Source organism: Schistocerca cancellata, chromosome 4, assembly GCF_023864275.1.
Source record: "Schistocerca cancellata isolate TAMUIC-IGC-003103 chromosome 4, iqSchCanc2.1, whole genome shotgun sequence".
NCBI classification, from domain to species: Eukaryota; Metazoa; Arthropoda; class Insecta; order Orthoptera; family Acrididae; genus Schistocerca; species Schistocerca cancellata.
The window spans coordinates 180,590,342-180,612,347 of NC_064629.1; the positions used below are offsets into that span (position 1 = coordinate 180,590,342).

Consider the following 22,006-nt stretch of genomic DNA (forward strand, 5'->3'; position numbering starts at 1 on the left):
ACATTTATAAATACTTTAAAATTTTCTTGGCCTTTCTGATAATTATTGTCAGATTATAAAGCTAAAGAGACGCTTGGTAAATCTTGCAAACCTGCAGGCCTACAAAAGGATCTTCCCTGAACATAAAATACATACTTTTTCTTGGGCACCTGAAATGAAGTGGGCAGACACAAAGACTGCAGTACCACCCACCAGCTTTGACTCATGGCATCACCAAGATAGTGGACACCCCTATTTCAAGCATATACAATATGGTGACCATGACATCTCATACACAAGGACAGACAAATAACACGAAAAATATTTAACTGCAGAAACAACATGAAGCCAATGGGACAACTGTGGGAATCAGAGGGCCAAATGATACACCACGTAATACCATAATCCAAAACAAGCCAATATAACTAATATTAAAGACCTCACCTCACCCATGTAAGAAAAACAAACATGAACAACAAAATGCACAAATCCATAAAAAATTGCATTAACGTCAATTTCAATATACAAGAAACACTATTATGTGCATTAACACCCACACTTTACATGCTACAGGAAACGAATGAAACTCTACAACATACTAATAACCAAAGTCAGATTACACACAGTTAGCAATCTAGCTAGAGTAAAAATAATATTTCATTAACCCAATCTCTTGAACGGCCAGCCTAGACTTCTCAAGCCAGAACCCCCTCCAGATATAACACCATTCTTTTGTCACACCAACAAAACCACATACCGGGTGATCAAGAAGTCAGTATAAATTTGAAAACTGAATATATCATGGAATAATGTAGATAGAGAGGTACAAATTGACACACATGCTTGGAATGACATGGGGTTTTATTAGAACCCAAAAAATACAAATGTTCAAAAAATGTCTGACAGATGGCACTTCATCTGATCAGAATTGCAATAATTAGCATAACAAAGTAAGACAAAGCAAAGATGAAGTTCTTTACAGGAAATGATCAATATGTCCACCATCATTCGTCAACAATAGCTGTAGTCTAGGAATAATGTTGTGAACAGCACTGTAAAGCATGTCCGGAGTTATGGTGAGGCATTGGTGTCGGATGCCTTCTTTCAGCATCCCTAGAGATGTCTGTCGATCATGATACACTTTCCTTCAGGTAACCACAAAGCCAATAATCGCACGGACTGAGGTCTGGGGACCTGGGAGGCCAAGCATGACTAAAGTGGCGGCTGAGCACACCATCACCAAATGACGCGCGCAAGAGATCTTTCACGCGTCTAGCAATATGGGGTGGAGAGCCATCCTGCATAAACATCATATGTCTCGGCAGGTGTTTATCAGCCAGGCAGGGGATGATGCGATTCTGTAACATATCGGTATACCTCTCACCCGTCACAGTAGCAGTTTTGCTGTCCAGCACCATCTGTCTGACATTTTGCGAACTTTTTTGTTCTAATAAAACCCCATGTCACTCCAAGCATGTGTGTCAATTTTTACCTCTCTATCTACATTATTCCGTGGTTTATTGAGTTTTCAAATTTATACTGACTTTTTGATCACCCTGTATAATGGTCCGAGATGTAGCAGCTTTGGGCGCATCTCATACCTTCTCCACAAACACTGTACTTCACATATTTGTCAATTTTATCAAATGATTGTAGAAAATTAATCGTGATTAACATGTCGTCATTGTAGCCTGCAGGAGCCTGCTTGTGAAGTTCATTGCCATATCCGTAAGTAACAAAAATCAAAATATGCAATTAAATATCAGCTGTAAACAACACACTGCACTTCTAATTCCATACAAAAAAACAAATGTATTGCCCATAACCACCAATAACTCTCTAACAAAGTGCCACAAAACACTGTCAATATTGTTCTCGTAACTTAACACTCAAGAAGTCCAATGACTCTTGAGTAGCACCCATAAATAATTGAAAAATATAAATGTCCCACACTAGAGAATGCCAACACATTTTCCAACCGGTACATCATGGGTCAAAGGTTGGTTGGTTTGTGGGGATTGAAGGGATCAGACTACAAAGGTCATCGGTCCCATTTTCCACGATCATGAAACGCGCACAAGGAACAAAAACAAGCAACGGAAATGACATGGGATGACATACAAGAAGAAAGACATAGAAAAGACCAGAAAAGAGGAATTAAAAACACACAGAGTATTACAGTGGTTGGACAACCATGGAAAAGAAAAGCCAACCACCAAGAGACACACTAAAAAGCCCAATCTAAAACCGTAGGCCAAAGGCCAGACTCAACACAAAAGGCAGAGACAAACCCTCAGATCAAGCGATAAAAGCACCCTGCAAGAATAAAACTCAAAACTAAGCCTGCCATGGCAGTGTCATCCGTTAGAAGTGCAGGGAGCGTATCAGGCAGTGGCCACAACAGGCAGGACTATGGATGGACTCCTGGATGGCCATCACCAGACGAGAATGAGGAAAACACTGGTCGATAGCTCGTAAAACCGCCCAGGGAGCGACTACAGATAATGAAGGACTCACCTAAGCAGGAGCGGATATACTGTAGGGCACGAGAGATGGCGACCAGCTCAGTAGTGAAAACACTGCAGCCAGCAGGCAGTGAGCGTTGTTCAGAATGATCCCAAGAATAAGAGCATAACCAACTCGACCAGCAACTATCAAACTGTCAGTATAGACCACGTCAGAGCTGTGAAATGCGGCAAGGATTGAAAGAAAGTGGCAGCAGAGGGCCTCAGGAGGGACTGAGTCCTTCGGGCCCTGTGCCAAATCCAGCCAAAGGCATGGGCGGGGCACACACCATGGGGGTATATGTATATGGGCTTGGAAAAGAGGTGGGAGAGGGAAAAACTCAAGCCCAGAGAGAAGAACCCGGATGCCAACCGCGATCGTACACCCTGACCGGAGCCAGCGTTCTGGAAGATGGACGCCCGAGTTGGGGAACAGGAGACAGTAATTTGGATGCCCGGGCAAGCAATAAACATGTGCAGCATAAGCGGCCGGTAGTCATTGGCACCGGATCCTCCACAAGTAGGCTGTTTACAGAGCTTGTGCACAAAGCTCCAGTTGGGAGTCAGATCCCACAGTGAAGTATGGGGTCAAGCAACTGCAACGCAGAAGGTGATGCCGAACCATAAGCCAGGCTCCCATAATCATGACGGGACTGAATCAATGCCTGATACAGTCGTAGAAAGGTAGACCTATTGGCACCTGAGCTGGTGCAACTCAAGCAATGGAGAGCATTAAGACGGCACCACAATGTTCGTTTAAGTTGCTGAATAGGAGGGAGCCAAGTCACCGTGCATCAAAAAGCAAGCCCAAAATCATGTGTGTCTCCACCATGGCAAGAGATTCGCCGTGGCTCCGGGTGAACAGTGCGATGCCGGCAGAAATGCATGACACAGGTCTTGGCAGCCGAAAACTGGAAGCTGTGTGTGGCGGCCCAAGACTGCGCCGTGTGTATAGCACCCTGTAGCTGCCGTTCAGCAACCACAATGCCAGTGGAGCTATAGTACAGGCAAAAGTCATCAGCATACAAAGAAGCCGATATGGACATTCCCACAGCTGCAGCTAGCCCACTGAAAGCAACTAAAAAGAGGCAGATACTTAAGACAGAGCCTTGTGGAACCCCATTCTCCTGGACTCGGGAGAAACCAACTTGAACACGGAAGGAACAAAGTGACAGAAAATTTTCAATAAAAAGCGGGAGCAGGACCCCTAAGACCCCATCCATGAAGTGTGGTGAGAATGTGATGTAACCACGTCGTATCTTACGCCTTCCACATGTCAAAAAAGATGGCAACAAGATGCTAACAGCGGGCAAATGCCATGTAGATGGCAGACTCCAGCCAGACCAAATTATCAGTGGCAGAGCGGCCCTTACAGAACCCACCCTGGGACGGAGCCCGAAGGCCCCGAGACTCAAGTAGCCAACTGAACCTCCGGCTCACCATGTGTTCCACCAACTTGCACATAACGTTGGTGATGCTAATGGGGTGGTAGCTGTCCACCTCCTGGGGATTCTTGCCAGGCTTCAAAACTAGGACGATAACGCTTTCCTGCCATTAAGATGGGACTCACCCTCATCCCAGATACAGTTGAAAAGGTCGAGAAGGTGTCCCTGGCAGTCCACCAAGAGGTGTTTGAGCATCTGATAGTGGATGCGATCCGGCCTGGGAGCCGTATCAGGGCAAGCGGCTAAAGAATTGTGGAATTCCCACTCACTGAATGGAGCATTGTATGATTTGGGGAGGTGCGTATGGAATGAAAGGCTCCGACTGTCCAACCACTCCTTCAGGGTTCAGAAGGCCTGTGGGTAATTTGTAGAAGCAGAACTTGGAGCATAATGCTCTTCTAAGAGTTCTGCAATCGTGTCTAATTCAGGTACGCTGACAGGTGTCTGGTACCCATAGACTCGCCTAATCTTGCACCAAACCGGCGATGGAGAGGTACAGGTGCCAATGGTGGAGACATACTGTTCCCAGCACTCCTGCTGCCCTCGGTGAACAAGGCGTCAGGCTCGGAGCAGAGCCGTTTAAAGGTAATTAGGTGTTCCAATGATGGGTGGCACTTATGATGCTGGAGGTCCTGCCTGCAATCTCTAATTGCCTCAGCAACCACCAAGGCACAGTCCTCCGCCGAGGAGACCAGTAAGAACAGGGAATTGCAGATTTCATAGTAGAAATGATGCCAGTGGCGATCGTGTGAACCACCACATCAATGGCGCCATGAGAAAAAGGCTCAAGAGTGGCAATGTAGGAGAACAAGAACCAGCCAGCCTTATTCAAACCCCATCTGGTGAGGCGCCCAGGTGAGTAATGCTGGGGCAGTGACAGAAAAATCGGAAAGTCGTCACTACAGGACAAGTCGTCATGCGCTCTCCACTGGACAAACGGTAGAAGGCCAGGGCTGCAGGCCGAAAGGTCGATGGCTGAGTATGTCCCATGCGCCACACTAAAATGTGTGGAAGCACCATCATTTAAAAGAGAAAGGTTGAGCTGTGCCAGCAATTGCTCAATGACAGTGCCTTGGCCTGTTGCCACCAATCCACCCCACAAAGAGTTACGGTGGGCATTCAAGTCGCCAATAACAGGAAAAGTGGTGGCAGTTGGGCTACCAGCGCAGCCAATACATGCTGCGGGACATCGCCATCAGGTGGAACATAGAGACTGCAGACAGTAACAGCCAGAGGCATCCACACCCAAACAGCGACAGCCTCTAAAGGTGACTGAAGAGGGACACACTCACTGTAAAGGCAAGGGGAGGGGGGGGGGGGGGGGCGCGGGGGAGAGATATAGAGCTTTACATCACAGCAGTGCACCAGTGACAACCTGATTATCCCTCGGAACCCGATGAACGCACCAGGCAAAATTAACACCTCGCCGCTCTAAATTGGCGTGCAGCTCATCTTCAGACTGCAAATGAAGGTCCCTGTGGAATATAATACCCAGGACCATATTTAAACTCTTATGGGGTGTGATGGTAACTGAAACACCCCCCCCCCCCCAAACTTGTCACAAGCGAGTAATGCCCGTGACTGGGCAGAGGATGCTGTTTTTATCAAAACTGACCCCAAACTTGTCTTCTAAATGCTCTACAAAGAACAGACTTCATGGACACAAAGGATTCCACATCAGCTCTCTTACATACTAGGTAGCGGGGTGAATAAGCTTCGCTGCCATTCTTAGCCTTTCATTCCTCCCATGGTGTGGCCAGAGAGGGAAATGATTTGGGGTCATACGTGTTTGCATTAAATTGAGCCCTGGAATGCTTAGAGACTGCTGGCGGCTAGCCACCAGCAAGAGAAGATGTGCCACGCTTCATTACATGTTATCTGCCCTGATGCCACCCACTCCGACCACAGGCGTCACCCAGCCGCAGCAAGGGCCACCTGGCAGGATGGCCATTGCCGGGAGTCTCGATGCCCCAGGGAGATAGATCTACTCCTTGGCATACATGGGGAGTTAACGGCGCAGTCATCAGCAGAGCGATCCCTGTGTTGTCAGGGGGCTACAACCAACACCGCCACAACGGACTGGCTACTATTCTGGATATCAGGTGCAAAGAAGCCCATGGCTGTCGTCAGTGCAGAAATCAACACAGCATAGAGGATGGCGGAAACTGCACCCAGGAATGTATCCTCGCCCAAGAGACCGAGAGTGAGCGGGACTGCAATGCGACGAAGAGAAAGCGGGCTAAAGATCTCAGTGCGTGATGGACACTATGCACCATGTAAGGCGCCCTTCCCGAATTGGCTCGCTCTTCGGAAAAATTTGGAAATATGGAGGTTCAAATGGCTCTGAGCACTATGGGACTTATCATCTGAGGTCATCAGTGCCCTAGAACTTAGAACTACTTAAACCTAACTAACCTAAGGACATCAAACACATCCATGTCCGAGGCAGGATTCGAACCTGCGACCATAGTGCTCGCGCGGTTCCAGACTGAAGCGCCTAGAACCGCTCGGCCATATCGCCCGGCCGAAATATGGAGGTCAAACCCTACAGGGGACCATCACATAAATGCCAAAACATGTGAGACTCCTGTTAGTCACCTCTTACGACAGGCAGGAATAATGTGGGCCTATTCTAACCCCCAGTCCCGCAGGGGTGCATGGGTCAAAGCAGGCAGGCGGTCCTGGAAACTTCAGTTGACCCGTGGAAAACAATGTATATGCTAAGTTCTCTAAATTCTGTACATTGTTTGAATTAATTTTGGAGGAAACATTTTCAAAAGTAGCCACACCTACAGCAGCTGCAACAAAAATTGCTTGCTTGATAACTGCATGTATCAGAAAATTCTACCAGACACTTAAATTCCTCAGTTCTTTACAAAAGCACTGCACAATTATCCTCAATTCCTTGATTACTATCTCAAATATAATAAGTGTGCAGGAGGACTCTGCCTGTTTAAAAATCATTCAATAACAAAATATATAATGCAGAAAATGAAATCAAAGTAGAGTGGAAGGTCATGAAACAATAAACGGGAAAAGGCAGACAAGTATAACAACATACAAATCAAGATGGGGTAGAATACTAGGAAATCCTCAGGAACTGGATAATTTTGTAAATGATTATTTTTCTGGTATTTCAGAGAACTTTAAACAATTTCTTCCTAAAGCACTTGTAGCACCCTCAATTACTTACACAGCAAGCACAATGATGATTCTCTCTCCCCCCCCCCCCCCCCCACACACACACACACACACACACACACACACACACACACACACACACACACACACACAAAAAAACAAACTTTGAAGTCAGGAGCACAACACAGAAATAAAAAAAGTAAGTTTTTAGAGATAGGTGAGGCTCCAGTCTTTGTTCTGAAGGCATGTGCAGGGAGTAACAAGCCTAATTAATAAACATGATACATGAGTCCTCTAGTTCAGGTATTTTTCCTGAGTATCTAAAGCATGCCCAAGTTGAACCTTTGTTATTAAGGAAGGTACTGTGGAGAGTATTAAAATTACAGGCCACTTTCATTACTGTCTGAATTCTCAAAAATAATTGAATCAATCATGAATAAATGCAACCGTTTTAAAGATGGGAGAAGTAAAATATCAGAAGTTACTGAGTCCATGAAAGTGTTACCTCAAGCTCTTAACAAGGATGACTGTGTTACAGCCATATTCTTAGGCCTGTCTAAGGCTTCTGACACTGTTGAAAATAAATTACTACAAAACAAGCTAGAAGCACTAGGTGCGAGAGGAATAGGAAATGACAAGTTCCAGTCTTATTAAGAAAACAGGATTTAAACATCCACTGATAAATTTTTAGTAAAACAATTAGCAGGCAAGAAACAGGCAGAGTTCCTCAGGGTAGTGTATTAGGTCCAATTCTGTTCGTAATATGTACCAAGGATTTTTCCAGCAGTACAAGACATTGAGAACATGTTCCCTTTGCTGGTGACATCCTCAGTCACTGATTAAACATAAAAACTCTCACTAGAGAAAGCAAATGAGACCGTCAAGGGTCTTTACAATTAGGTAGTGTTTAACAAATTAAAATTGAACATAAGGAAAACAAACATTATGCACAAAAGCATGAAGAGGAAAGACTTATGTCACATTCAGCAGACAAACAACATTTCTAGGAAAGAACGTTGACTGTCATAACACAGAATGAACATGCCAAGACGCTGGCAAAAACAATACCATCAGCAATGTTTGCCCTTGCTGTTCAATCATCATTTTGCAATAGCCAGTGGGTCATGGTGACCTGCTCATTTGTACACACAGTTCTAAGCCAAGGGAGTCTTTTCTGTAGATTGAAGGCTAGCAGGAGGAGGTATTCAGACAGTTATACTTTGCATATATGCAATAGATTTGACCAACTATCAGAGTTGAGTGGAGAGGAGCCTCTTGTAGCTGTAGATGTAGGAAACATGCAGCAGTCCTCAGCAGTCAGGTGACCTAGGTCAGTTGCAAAGTCTAACAGAAAGAAGAAGGTTCTGCTGCTAGGTAGTTCGCATGGTAGAGGTGTGTGCCGGCAGTTGAAGGAAGTGCTGGGAAGGTAGTACCAGGTCACCAGCACTGAAGCTTAGTGCAGGGTTGGCTCAGGTGACTGACAGCATAGGGGAGTTATGTAGGAATTTTACAAAGGAGGATCAGGTAGTCGTAGTGGGTGGAGCAGGAAATCGTCTTTATAGGGATGGGGGAATATGATGTACATGATGATGTGGTACTGGTGGCACTAATGTGCATTTCGTGCAACTGTTTCAGCATTACGATCAGCCTCATCTTAATGCGGCCGTTACGCACATTAACATGGGGCTGGAGAAGGCACTGATGGCAGAGCGCACGGGTCACATTGCAATGGTGCAAGTTGAGTATCAGTAGATCGGGTTTCACTAGGTATGGCCTGCACCTCCATAGGTATGGGAATGGGAGGCTGACAAAGCTTAGAGGTGACAGTGTAGTGGGGGGTGGGTGGTGATGGTATCACTCACAGAAAAATTCCTGTAGTAGTTGGTGTTAGAGCTGCACCTTTTTTAGATTTGAGTCAGGTGATAGGTATACCTGCTTCATCAAAATATAAGAGGTATTAGAGATAAAGTTAGTGAACTGCTTATAGATGTTGACTCTGAAATTATTGGTATATCAGAGTACCACTTAAATAATTTGACAATTCAAAGGGTTCATTTACCAGGGTACAGATTACCTGGCTGTTTTTCAAGGAGTTTTTTGCGGAGTGGGGGAGTGGCCATGCATGTAAAGAACAGTATTTGATTTGAGTTTGTAGACATATCATGGCACTGCACTGAACAGGTATTTGAATGCTGTGGAGTGGCAGTTGAATTTAGTGAAACTAAACTTCTAATTGTAATTTCATGTGCTGACACATTCCATGACCTTTCAGATTTGCTCCTCAATTTGGTCCTACAGAACTTAACTTGTAAATAAATAAATAAATAAATAAATAAATTTTTCAGCTGCAGAGAAAGGTCATTCAAATAGTAACTACAAGTAGTGATCTCATTGAAAGGAACTGTTTAAGAAACTTGATATCCTTAATGCACAAAGTGAGTACATCTACCAATCTGTTATGCAATTCCGGGAAGCATTAATTAGTATTTTGCTAGTATTTATGTACATAACCGTGGAACACAGGCCAGTTTGCACTTTTATTTGCCAAGGAAAAAGAGAAAAATAGTCAAAACAGGATGTTCTATTAGAGAATAAAAATATATAATAAATTTCCCAAGGAGACAAAGAAGATTAGGACATACTAAATACAACTGTCTAAAAAAGTTTATTTTCATAAGTAACCCATACTACTCAATTAGTGATTACTTAGGGGTTTCAGAGTGGTGGTTAAGAATGAAAGGGGTTAACTACAACACATTGTCACATTACAATAGGGCAACACATGCATTTCAGCATCTGTAAGTGCATCAAAGTAGTGCCTTCATCACAGAAGTGCCTTTTCATTCTCATGATCGCAACATCTCACTTTTGACAGGGAAATCCTGAACCAGTTTTTTTGGACTGACTGGAGGACACAAATGCAGGCGTGCAGAAAAGTGGGATGTTTACATGTCTAGAGTCAGCTATCCAAGAAGACTGGAGTTAGGCAAGGAGCACAGCACGAGCAATATGCTGTCATGCAAAATTCTTGACCACACCTTCACATGTATTGTACAGCAGTTAATCGATGAATGGAATGCAATATTCAAAATTTGTTGGTGTCTATATTCATAAGAATTTGAGCTGGAAATATTTTATATATCTTCCAAAACTTCTAAGCTCTGCAGCTTTTGCATTAGAGATAAAGGCATAGTTTGGAGAAAAAATGTCAAAAAGTTGACTTATTGCCCAACATTTCATTTAGTAATACCTTATAGCATCAAATTATGGGGTAACATATCTTTGGAGAACAGTGATCAGGTGGCGGTGCCCCACAGGTCATGTACAGGGTGTACATTTTCACTGAAGACATTGATGTATCTCAAAATCTACACATCAGATCAAAAAGTTATGATTCCAATTTGTTTGTATCTGAGGGGGATATCCAATGACACCACACTGGAATTCCCCCCCCCCCCCTTCCCAACCCCGTGTGTGGGTGGTGGGGAGAAAATTTGGAATCTCCAATGGGAACCCCTGATTTTTATTGCAGATTATGATTTTACTGCAAAATCTACCTAAGTTTTGTTTGAAGCATTTTCTTCGTTTTGCCACAGATGGTTCTATAGCCCAAAGAAAAAAAAAATGGGTACACAATTGCAATTTACAACATGCTAGTCAATGGCCCTCTAACATCCAATGGCATGTAGGACCCCACCTCCATGCTACAAGGGTAGGACTTGCCAGTATTTCATAACTTCTAACAAGGGAACCTCCCCATCGCACTCCCCTCAGATTTAGTTACACGTTGGCACAGTGGATAGGCCTTGAAAAACTGAACACAGATCAATCGAGAAAACAGGAAGAAGTTGTGTGGAACTATGAAAAAATAAGCAAAATATACAAACTGAGTAGTCTATGTGCAAGATAGGCAACATCAAGGATAAAGTGAGCTCAGGAGCGCCTTGGTCGTGTGGTTAGCGTGAGCAGCTGCGGAACGAGAGGTCCTTGGTTCAAGTCTTCCCTCGAGTGAAAAGTTTACTTTCTTTATATTCACAAAGTTTTGATCTGTCCGTTCGTTCATTGACGTCTCTGTTCACTGTAATAAGTTTAGCGTCTGTGTTTTGTGATCGCACCGCAAAACCATGCAATTAGTAGATGAAAGGACGTGCCTCTCCAATGGGAACCGAAAACCATTTGATCGCAAGGTCATAGGTCAACTGATTCCTCCACAGGAATAACAGTCTGAAAATAAAAAAATTAAACTTTTCACTCGAGGGAAGACTTTAACTAAGGCCCTCACGCTCCGCAGCTGCACATGCTAACCACAGGACAATGGCGCTCCTGAGCTCACATTATCCTTGATGTTGCCTATCTTGCGCATGGACTACTCAGTTTGTATATTTTGCCTTTTTTTCCATAGTTCACACAACTTCTTCCTGTTTTCTCGATTGATCTGTGTTCAGTTTTATCAAGGCCTATCCGCTGTGCCAACTTATAACTAAATCTGAGGGGGGTGCAATGGGGAGGTTCCCTTGTAAGTGGAAACTCCATCCACAACATTGTATTCCTCCAACATATCGAATAGGGCACAACTCTATGCACCACCATGGCGCAATGTGAACGTTAGTCTACTTTTCCAATTACAGTAAGTGTTCAAACATTGTTTTGCCAACTTCAAAACACCTCACGATTCTCTTTTCAAATGACTGTACAAATGGCAGAATCATAGCCGTGGGAATGTCAGCACAGGCATTTCTTATGTGGTGGCCTGTTGGTACTTGCTAGTACAACTGGTCATTTAAATATCCCCACACAAGAAAACTGGCGACATCAAACCGGCAACCTCGCAGGCCAATTAATAGGGCCACCTCTGCTAATCCACCGACCAGTGTAAACAAAGTATAACACTTCCTGGGCTTCAGTTGCGTAAAGCGCTGGGCAACCGTTGTGCTGTAACCACATATGTTGTCGAACTTTCGGGGCAACATCCAGCAATAGTACAAGTACTTCCTGTTTCAAAAACATTTGATATTTTCATCCATTCAACGTGCATTGATTTAACACAGACCAATGAGTTTGTTTCCCATGATGTCACACCATGCGTTAACTGATGAAGGCCATTGATGGTCAACTTGCCATAACCAGTGGGGATTGTCTACAGTCTAATAATGCATGTTATGCCAGACAACACTAACATGGTTTGTGAATATACACTCATCACAAAATAGTACCTCGGCAAAGAATGTGAGGGTCGTTTGTATTTGTTGACATGCCCATTCACTGAACACTGTCCAGTTATGGAAATCAACACCATGAAGTTCTTGGTTCACTGACACGTGTTCTGGATGATACTTATAACGATGTATTACTGTGAAAATACTAATCATGGTATAATTGCTGGCACTTATCCATGGAATGTGTAGCACTGTCTCTACTAAAGCTATTTCATTAGCTTCTCCTGTAACACATTTGCCTTGTTTCCTTTTGCCGGTGCCATTAGATATAAAGGCATTCACAACCTTGTAAAAGAACGGTGAGAATGAACTTTCCCCGGAAAATTCTCAGCATACAAGGTGACATTTCTCCTACATTCTTCATAAGTCAAGACCATTTCAATTTTATCTTCCATGGTTGCAACAGTAATCATCCACTTGCACATCTATTCTACAAATGATAGATAGGTGTGCAAGCAATTAACACTGTACAAGTATTGTAATGTTTAGAGCCACTGTGTTCTACGTCTGCACAATGTATGAGCTCCAGTTTGTTTTGATACAACGTCGCGCATTGAGTAGTCCACTGTTTGATATGTTGGAGGAATAGGGTGTTGCGAATGAGGTTTCCAATTAGAAGTTATGAAATACTGGCCTGTCCTACCCTCGCAGCATGGAGGTGGCATCCCACGTGCCATTGAGTAGCATGTCATAAATTACAATTGTGCACTCATTTCTGCTCCTCTTATTACAGCAGCATCTGTGGCCAATGAAGAAAATGCTTCAGACGAAACTTTTGTAGATTTTTCTGTAGAACAGTAATCTACAATAAAAAATGGGGGTCCCTATGGAAGATTTCAAAGTTGCCCCCTACCACACAAACAGGGGGTGATATGGTGGGTTGAGTGTGGTATTTTTTGATGTTCCCCAAAAACAAACAAATTAGAGTTATAACTTTTTTTGATCCAGTGTGTCATTTTCAAGATATTTCAGTGTCTTCAGTCAAAATGTATATTTAAAAAATGACATTACCGCCTTGAGCTGCCGGTTAAATTCTTTATTTACACAACCAGTTTCAGTCGACTGACCATTTATAAGGTCTCTAAATGTCAAATAAAATAATACATAACTAACACCACAGGTACAAACTGCCATGAATCCTTTAACTGGTGCAAATGTGTGTTGATAACATTTACACCAGCTAACAGATTTGTGACACTAAGTCTGTAATGTTACTTGTGTATTGTTTTATTTGATACATGGGAACCTGAGGGTCCATTGACCAAAACTGGTTCTGTAAATAAGGAATTTTACCAGCATCTGAAGATAGTAATAAGCCTTTTTCAAGAAGGTCTGTGTCGCACAGAAGTGAGTAATAAGGTTAATACGTGGCGTCCACTCAACAGCTTCTTACAGACAAATCCTCAAACAATTGGGCACACTGAGGGCCTCACAAAATTTTGTTGTCAACAATTGATTAAAATTTGAAACCAGTAAAATTCATGACTATAATATCTGAAGGAGAAATGATGCACTTTACCCAATTTTCATGTCACACAAAAAGGAGTGAGGTATTCAGCTATTAAAGTTATTGACCATTTACCCAGTGATGTGAATTATTTCATCAAGTTGGTTTATTTCATGTTCCTCTGATAATTTGAAAAAAAAAAAAAAAAACTGTAATAATGTGGCACAAGTATTATACATTCAAACAACAAATTACTTTGTTAATATGGATACACGCTGAGCCCTCTCCCCCCATTTTTCTTTTCTTTTAACAGATTGTGTTAGCAATTCCTATCAACTGTCTTTCACCTTCACACGTAGGTTACAATATTAGAAATTGTTCTACAGAACAGAATATGTTACAGAGAAAATTCTTCCAGTTTGTTTTCAAATTTTACTCTGCTGTCCATCAGACGTTTTATATCACTGCATATGTAATCAAAAATTTTTGTCACAACATTGTGCACCCCTTCCTGTGCTAAAGACAACCTTAATTTGGAGTAATGAATACAATTCGTTCTCCTGATACTTAATCATGTGCATCAATGTTCATTCGAGCTGCAGAGGATTATTTACAAACAACATCAGCGAAGCAGCAACCTCTAGTATTGATTCCGTGAACTGAGTCACTGCTTGAAAAAAGTATTTTTAATGACAAATTTCACTAAGGAATAAATATATTGGGAATCAGTAGTTAATATTCATAGTTCCCTAAACAGCTCCTGCTGCACTATGTTCTTGAGGTCACACCACAGATAATTCTTATCACACTTTTTTGCACCTGGAACATATTCGCTTGAAGCTACACTAAAAAAAATTACCCTATATGGCATTACGGAATCAAAGTATTCATAGTATGTCTACTTTTTCATTTTCATATTTTCTATATCTGGCAACAGTCGCATTGCAAATAGAGATTTCTTTGAGCACTTCAGCAATTCTGTAGTTTACTTCTGTATTATCAAGCTGTAATCTTGTTCTGAATTGCACGTAGTGCATTTTTTCAAAGTTTTGTGACAAAAAACTGGAACCACTTATTGTTAAAGTCCATGAAAATTTCATTAATCCATCTTTCTTTGACTACACTTTATTTGCTATTTACTGCATGGATGAGCACTATATATTTTTCTTACAGCACGTTTTTGAACAATGAAGATTTTAACTTTTTATACCTGGGATTCACAATCATGTAGAACTATATAAAATACATCATATTTACTGCTGTTTAGAGCATAAGTGTCTAGTGATGGGTTAACGAACATGAATGTCTACAGACTATGTTGTTTTATGACATATGGATGTGTGTGCTCGCAATATGTAACAGTGTCACTAATGTAATTAATAGTAATGACAATGGCATAAATGTGTAAGTTCACTTTAAGTTGACATAGCTTACAGCCACAAAGATGTAAGCAACATGGTTTCGCAATTTGCATTTTTAATTCTGTGTAATCGCCCGAATATCAAGACACACAACGAAGTTGTTAAATAATTTGTTTATATTATTTTTCAGCTGCACTTGATAATGGCCTACGGCCGGAACTGAAATCGTGAGATTAAAAAAGTTTTACAGCCACTGGCGTAAATATGATGTCTCTTATAATGAAGATTTTCTTTCTGAAGGGCGAGTTACCCCAGAACACTATTTATTCCATATGACATTAAATGGAAATATGCAAAATATGTAGACTTACTGAGTTTCTGTTGCAAATCCGACTGAACTAAGTTGTTTTAGGAGTTGCAAAACGATCCTTGAGCAGTTTAAATGGAGATAATAAAATTAACTCTAAGACAAGGAAGAAATAATATCTGCTTGACACTATCTACCTCATTTGGGGTATATTTATGAATGAATCTGCAATACTATTACTTAGTTACATGGGTAATAAATAGATGGCTTCGATCTATCATGTACGCGGTACGCATCTTACTATTTTGTAAAGTTGACTATTTTAAAAACGATTGGATTTTAAAAACAAATACACAATCACTCACTTTTGTCATGTCACCCAACTCATCCAAAATAAAAACTGATAACAACGGTAAACGACTGTGCTGAACGAAAGGCGCAAATAAATGAAATGTTAATCTCATAAAAATAAGGGCGCAGTATTTAATTTTAAGGCGTATAAGACAGCACCACGCCCCACATAAAAATCCTAAATAGTAGATAAGCACAGAACATTTCAACATACTACAACGAAGGAGGCTATGGCGTCAGGGGTAACACCCCAACAATGTTTACATTATTGTGTCGCTATCTATCGACAGAGAAAATACGACAGAGCATTAAGTAATTCACTCACCATTTCCTCACCAACTTCCTCTGTGTTAGTGTCATTCTGGGTATCATTAGGTTCTAAGGATATCACGTTTATAACATCAACACCATTGACAGACAAAGGTACTTCGATGGTATCCATGTCTCACACGATTATATACTTTTGCTCAAATTATACTACCCACAAAGCCTACTACACGCCCCGCTACTAAGCGAGCTTACGATACATTACTGTCTGTAAGTCCCGCCAAACACGACGCAAACCCCAGAACTCCAAAACATCTGAACTGCGAGGTAGTTAGTACTGACAGAAAATGTTGGTGCCGATCAGTGTTGCCAACTACATGATACTGAAAGTTCCCAAAAGCCATTTAAGTTACCATTTCGAAACAAAATACCCCAAATTTAAAACAAACATAGAAACATATAAAATAACAAATTATATTAAAACTTACTACTATATTTAAACAACTCTGATAACGATAATCAGATACTACCTAAAATAAAGCGTTTTTTAAAACTTACATTTACAAAGTCCTCATCCTCACTTCCATATCCCTCCATTCTTGAAGATGACTGACTAGGTCCAGCTGCTCTGTTGTCAGGAGCAGATTGTCTAGTGTAACTTTACATTGTACCTATCAACTTAATACACACCCCGTTTATATGGGGCTCTCAAAACCGGATTTCGTAAACCGATTTCTCAATACCCCTGCTGGTCGATCGTGTAAGCGCTTCAAAATCGATTCTGGTAATCCACGTCTAGTTACGGATTTTCCAATTCCGCAATGAATTTTAGCTCCCATGAAAACGCAACCGGTTTTAAAATGTGCTTGGGCTGTCAGGTTTCGTCTTGCTCGAGAGGCTAGCAAATTAGCTTCAGACACGACAGCGAAAGACGGTTTTCAAAATTCGTTTTTCGTCTTTCGGAAGATGCATCGCATGTAAACGTAGTGACGGAGCCAGGTGGTTCATATGAATGACAACACTTCTGTGCTGTAGCCCATTTCTTAAAGTAAGAATCGAATTCAGAGTATCGATAGTCATCCTAATACGCTATTTGATTTCACAATGCTCATTTGAGTGAAAACCCTTTCCACTTCTACATTTAAATGGGGAAGACTTGACACTAACTTCGAGACCCAATTACTCTTGGAAGGAATTCATGCCTGTGGAATCTTTATAATCACCTACGTCAGCCCAAAATTCCAATATGTTACTAGGGCTGCGCCATTTTATGAAACTGATATTCCGCTACTGTCTAATGATGGATTCAGTTACGTCGGAGTTAGTATTACCAAAAGCCATTTAAGTCTTTAAGAGACTAGAATTAGGAAGCCCAATTCTTAGTTCATTAGCGAATTCTATTGTCCAATCTATACACCATTTACAAAGGAGATTTTTAGTTTCACGTATGAGTTTAATTTCTGAAATTATTTTCTCAAATTCATAAGCCTTGATTGTCTTTTGCAGTTCCTATACTATTGGTTTTAAATAACACAGATATAGCTTATTCACAGTTTCAGAATACTTGTTGTACAGCATTTCTGCTGTGTAGCAGTTTTCCTTAGATCTGGTAATCTGAAAGTGGAGTTTCTTATCCTCCCATTGCGATAATAATAACCGGCTCAATCGAAAGCAATAGTGTCACACACACACCTGGAATTTTCATAGGTTCCTTCCCTTCATATAATGTTTTACAAATGTCCCTGTAAATTGCTTGGTGATTAGAAGAATGCGAAAACCAGTTGTAGGTTTCTCGAACCAAAAAGTCGACATTTCTTGGCAACGTTTCTTCTGCAATGAATGACAAACATAATGCATCATAATCACGTGTGGTAAGATCAAATCATGTTTCAACCTCTCATATACACCATTGTTTATTAATGTGTTTACGAAAACATTGTCAACCCCTACACCAATCATATCTTTTGGGTTGAGTTTATGACACGCCAACAAAGCTTTTATTGAGTTGACAATGGCTGCATCTGTGCAAAATTCTAATTCCACCAAATCCAAGAATGTGCATGCTATTTTTGCACTTTAATACTGAAATAGCGTATACAAATGCCAAGCAATTATATAATATATATCTTGATGCAACACATCCGAAAAGTGCTGAACTAACATGTTTACAACAATTTCTCTACAATTACTTCTGTGCAACTGGATTTCTCTCAGACATTTGCTATCTGAAAATTGTTTTTTGCATAATTCTTAGAACTGATCACACGACAGAAATAAACTGTATTCAGCAATGAATGTGCAGATTCCTGCTTCTGATAATTTATCTAGATTTGTTTCAGTCTCATTTTTAAATGGGAACTTCTGTTGTTGAGAACTTTTGAAAGGAACCGAAAACTGGCTGTGTTCCTGTGTTTTAACATTCTTTTTAATGTCTGTTAATTTTGCATTAATTTCGCACTTGTAAGTACAACAGGCTCTTGTAGTATCATTTTCAACATAACGTAACCACCCTTTAAATGGAGGATACAACTCCCAGACCTGTGTAATGTTGTTCATATTTAGGATTAGGTCCCATCATGAAACACCAGTGAAATGCACAGTTTTGTACACATACACACTTGGAATCAAACATTGAAGTGAACATAACTCAACTCAACACTGCAAGCAAATTGTATAACAGTACACAGCATTCTCCAAGACTCATTGTTGTAATATGTTTGTTATATTCTTCAGGCTGGAATCAGGGAGTTCAAGTGCAAGTTTCTCTTGCTTCGTGGGTGCTGAAATACAGGAAAGAATCATGTTCATTTACTCAGCAATGCTCTTACTGATTATTGTTGGAATGTAGGGTGAAATGGCTCTGAGCACTATGGGACTTAACTTCTGAGGTCATCAGTCCCCTAGAACTTAGAACTACTTAAACCTAACTAACCTAAATACATCACACACACCCATGCTCGAAGCAGGATTCGAACCTGCGACTGTAGCGGTCACGTGGTTCCAGACTGTGGCGTCTAGAACCGCTCGACCACCCCGACCGGCGAATGTAGGGTGAGTGCTAGCGTCAGGAATAAGCTGAAATAAGGCTTACTCACCTCTTACAATGAAAAACAAGTTTTTTTCTCATGCACTAAAGAGCCCACAATTGCAAGAGAAGTATTTGGTGTACATATTTTCCCCATATGCCTCTCTACATAACTGCAAAAGTATTATAGAAGTACCAAATACAGAGTATAAATTGGGAGTTATCGTAGTGAAAAGTCTTCAAATTTTCCATAATATATTCAAGCAGACCCCAGAAAAGTCGCCAATCACAAACATGAATTTTAGTGACTGTTGTGCTTGTCAAACACCCCATATCTAGCAACTTTTCCCCAAATTCGCAACACTGATGCCGATCGGATGAGCCGATCAGCTGTGCTAGGTTGGCGTTGGGTCTGCAGCTCGTAGCATCTTCTGAAGGCAGGCTGTGAACAGTTACATTCGCTTTTAGGCCACGGAGTTGTTTGATTTATTCCACGCGAAATTCAAAATTGTATGTGAATTATTGAAGTTTATAATCTCATGTACGTTGTCACAGTCTTCCCATCACAATGTGTCGAAGTGTCTAGACTTCTTACGCAGTTTTTAGCACCTACAGGTTACAGTAGTGAAAGACTGTTGCTATTAGGAATAGTTTATGATGTAGTGAAATTGAAGTAGATTACTCCTGTGACTTAATGTGAGTAGACATCTAGCCTAAAGGTGCTTTTACACCTGTGCACCTTGCACCAAACTGCTGTTCGCCTGTGCTTGCCTCACATACAATTATTTATTTATTTATTTATTGTCAGCTGAATCAATACTGTACATGACATGCACATGGTGATGCACAAACATACATTTGATGTTGGACATTGTGATAATTTGCTGGCATGAAGTAACGTGCAAAAAGTTTACAGAAACATGAGCTTACATACATATTTTCTGAGAAGTTATGGACACACGAATGACATACTCAGTTACACATTTATATTTTAGTGCTGTATTCCTCTGACACATATACACAACAGTACCTGGTTGGACATTCTTTCTGCACTTAATCTGCTTAGTAGCAGATGGTATAGATGCAAGATTTTTGCACATACTTGCATTAATGTTTACTCTTTACAAAATTCTTTGCTGCAATTTGTTTCATGTTTCTTTCCACCCATGTGGAGCAGATATTCACTTGCACTGTAGAAACAATGATCAAGTAGGAATTATTTTAATTTTTTATTAAATACAGTCAGGGACTTACTGTTTTTTATTTCTGATGGCAGGCTATTGTCTATTTTAATGCCTTTGTTGAAGGGAGAGTTTTTAAAGGCAGAGGTGTGCATTTCTTTAACATGGAGTTCCATTTTCTGTCTAGTACCATAGTCATGGACATTTACATGTTTATTAAATTTTGTAGTATTTCTTTTTACAAATTTGCATAGTTCCAGTATACAGGCTGCCAAGGGGTAGGATGAGCAACTTTTGGAAGAGAGGTCTGCAGCTATCTGTCGGCTTTGCCTTGTTCATTATTCTTATAGCTCTCTTTTGGGTGAGGAGGATATTTGGGCTATGTGTAGAGTCTCCCCAGAATATAATACCATACTGCATTACACTGTGGAATTGTGCATAGTAGGCTGTGTGAACAGTTTCTGGGCTTGTGCAATATGCAAGGATTCGTAGGGTATAGCATACTTGGTTTAGCTTACTATTAGTTTTATTAATGTGTGTTTGCCATTTTAGATTATCCTGAATCCATAGGCCTCGAAATCTTATTTCTGTATTTGGGGATATTTGGGAATCGTGTAATTTCATATCAGGCATAATCTTATTTGATCTTAGGTGGAAGTTCAGGTAAGTGGTTTTCTTTGTGTTAACTATGAGCTTGTTTTTCTCAAACCAATCACCAAGTTCGTCTGTATTTACATTTATGGCCTCTTGGAGTTCATATTCATTTTTGCTTGTAATGAGGATACTGGTATCATCTGCAAAGAGTGTACAGGTGCTGGCATTGATGCTTGACGGTAGGTCGTTTATGAACACAAGGAAGAGCAGTGGTCCAAGTATTGAGCCTTGGGACACACCTTGTGTAATACTGCAATAGTCAGAGTAGGATGTTTCGATATGTCTTTGGTTGTTATGTTTTATTGACACTTTTTGTTTCCCATTTGTCAGGCATGAGCTGAACCAGTTTAGTGGAGTGCCTCTGATGCCATATGACTCCAGTTTGTTGAGAAGAATCTTGTGGTCTATGACATCAAATGCCTTGGACAGATCTAGCAAGAGCCCAACTGCTTCTTTTTTTTGTCTAGAGCATTTAGGGTGGAGTGTAAATACTCACATATGGCAGTTGTTGTGCATTTGTTTTTTCTGAAACGGTGCTGGGCATCAGATAGTATCTAGTTCCTATCAAGAAAATTTATTAGTTTTTGTGAACTAGTCTTTCCAAAAGTTTACCAAACACAGGTAACAGCGATATGGGTCTGTAATTTTCTGCGTTGAGTTTTTCACATTTCTTAAAGACTGGGATGACTTTAGCCACTTTCATGCATTTTGGAAATGTACCTGCCATCAACGATGAGCTGTACACATTTGAGAGTGGGAGAGCTATTTTGTTTATGCAGTTTTTGATGATAAAAGCTGGGATGTCATCGATTCCAGATGAGAATTTATTCTTGAAGTACTTTGCACTTAGTACAATTTCTTCAGGAATAGTTTCCCAGAAGAATACAGATTCTACAGGAGTTGTTATTTTGTTTTGTCGGTTGGGTGTGGGTTTGTTGAAGTTTTGTAACAGATTTTTAATAATATTTTCATAGTAATTGTTGAAGATATTTGCAATTTCTTGTGGATTAGTAACTCAGGTGTTGTTGTGGATCAGGATAGTGTTTTCATGTTTACGTGGCTGTTGATTTGTTTCTTTCCTTATAATGTTGCACACTGCCTTGGTTTTGTTTGAGGATGTTGCCACAT

The 22,006-nt window shown here is 40.9% G+C and overlaps 1 protein-coding gene across 1 annotated transcript in view; it reads right to left on the reverse strand.

The window, feature by feature from the left end:
* Positions 1-16,373, reverse strand: part of LOC126184772 (DNA polymerase epsilon subunit 4) — a 64,566-nt gene extending 48,193 nt beyond the window's left edge. The window contains exon 1 of the mRNA XM_049927325.1: positions 16,077-16,373. Coding sequence (XP_049783282.1) covers positions 16,077-16,193 — 117 coding nt within the window. The 5' untranslated portion in view covers positions 16,194-16,373. The remainder of the gene's footprint in view (positions 1-16,076) is intronic.
* Between the last annotated feature and the right edge of the window lie 5,633 nt (positions 16,374-22,006).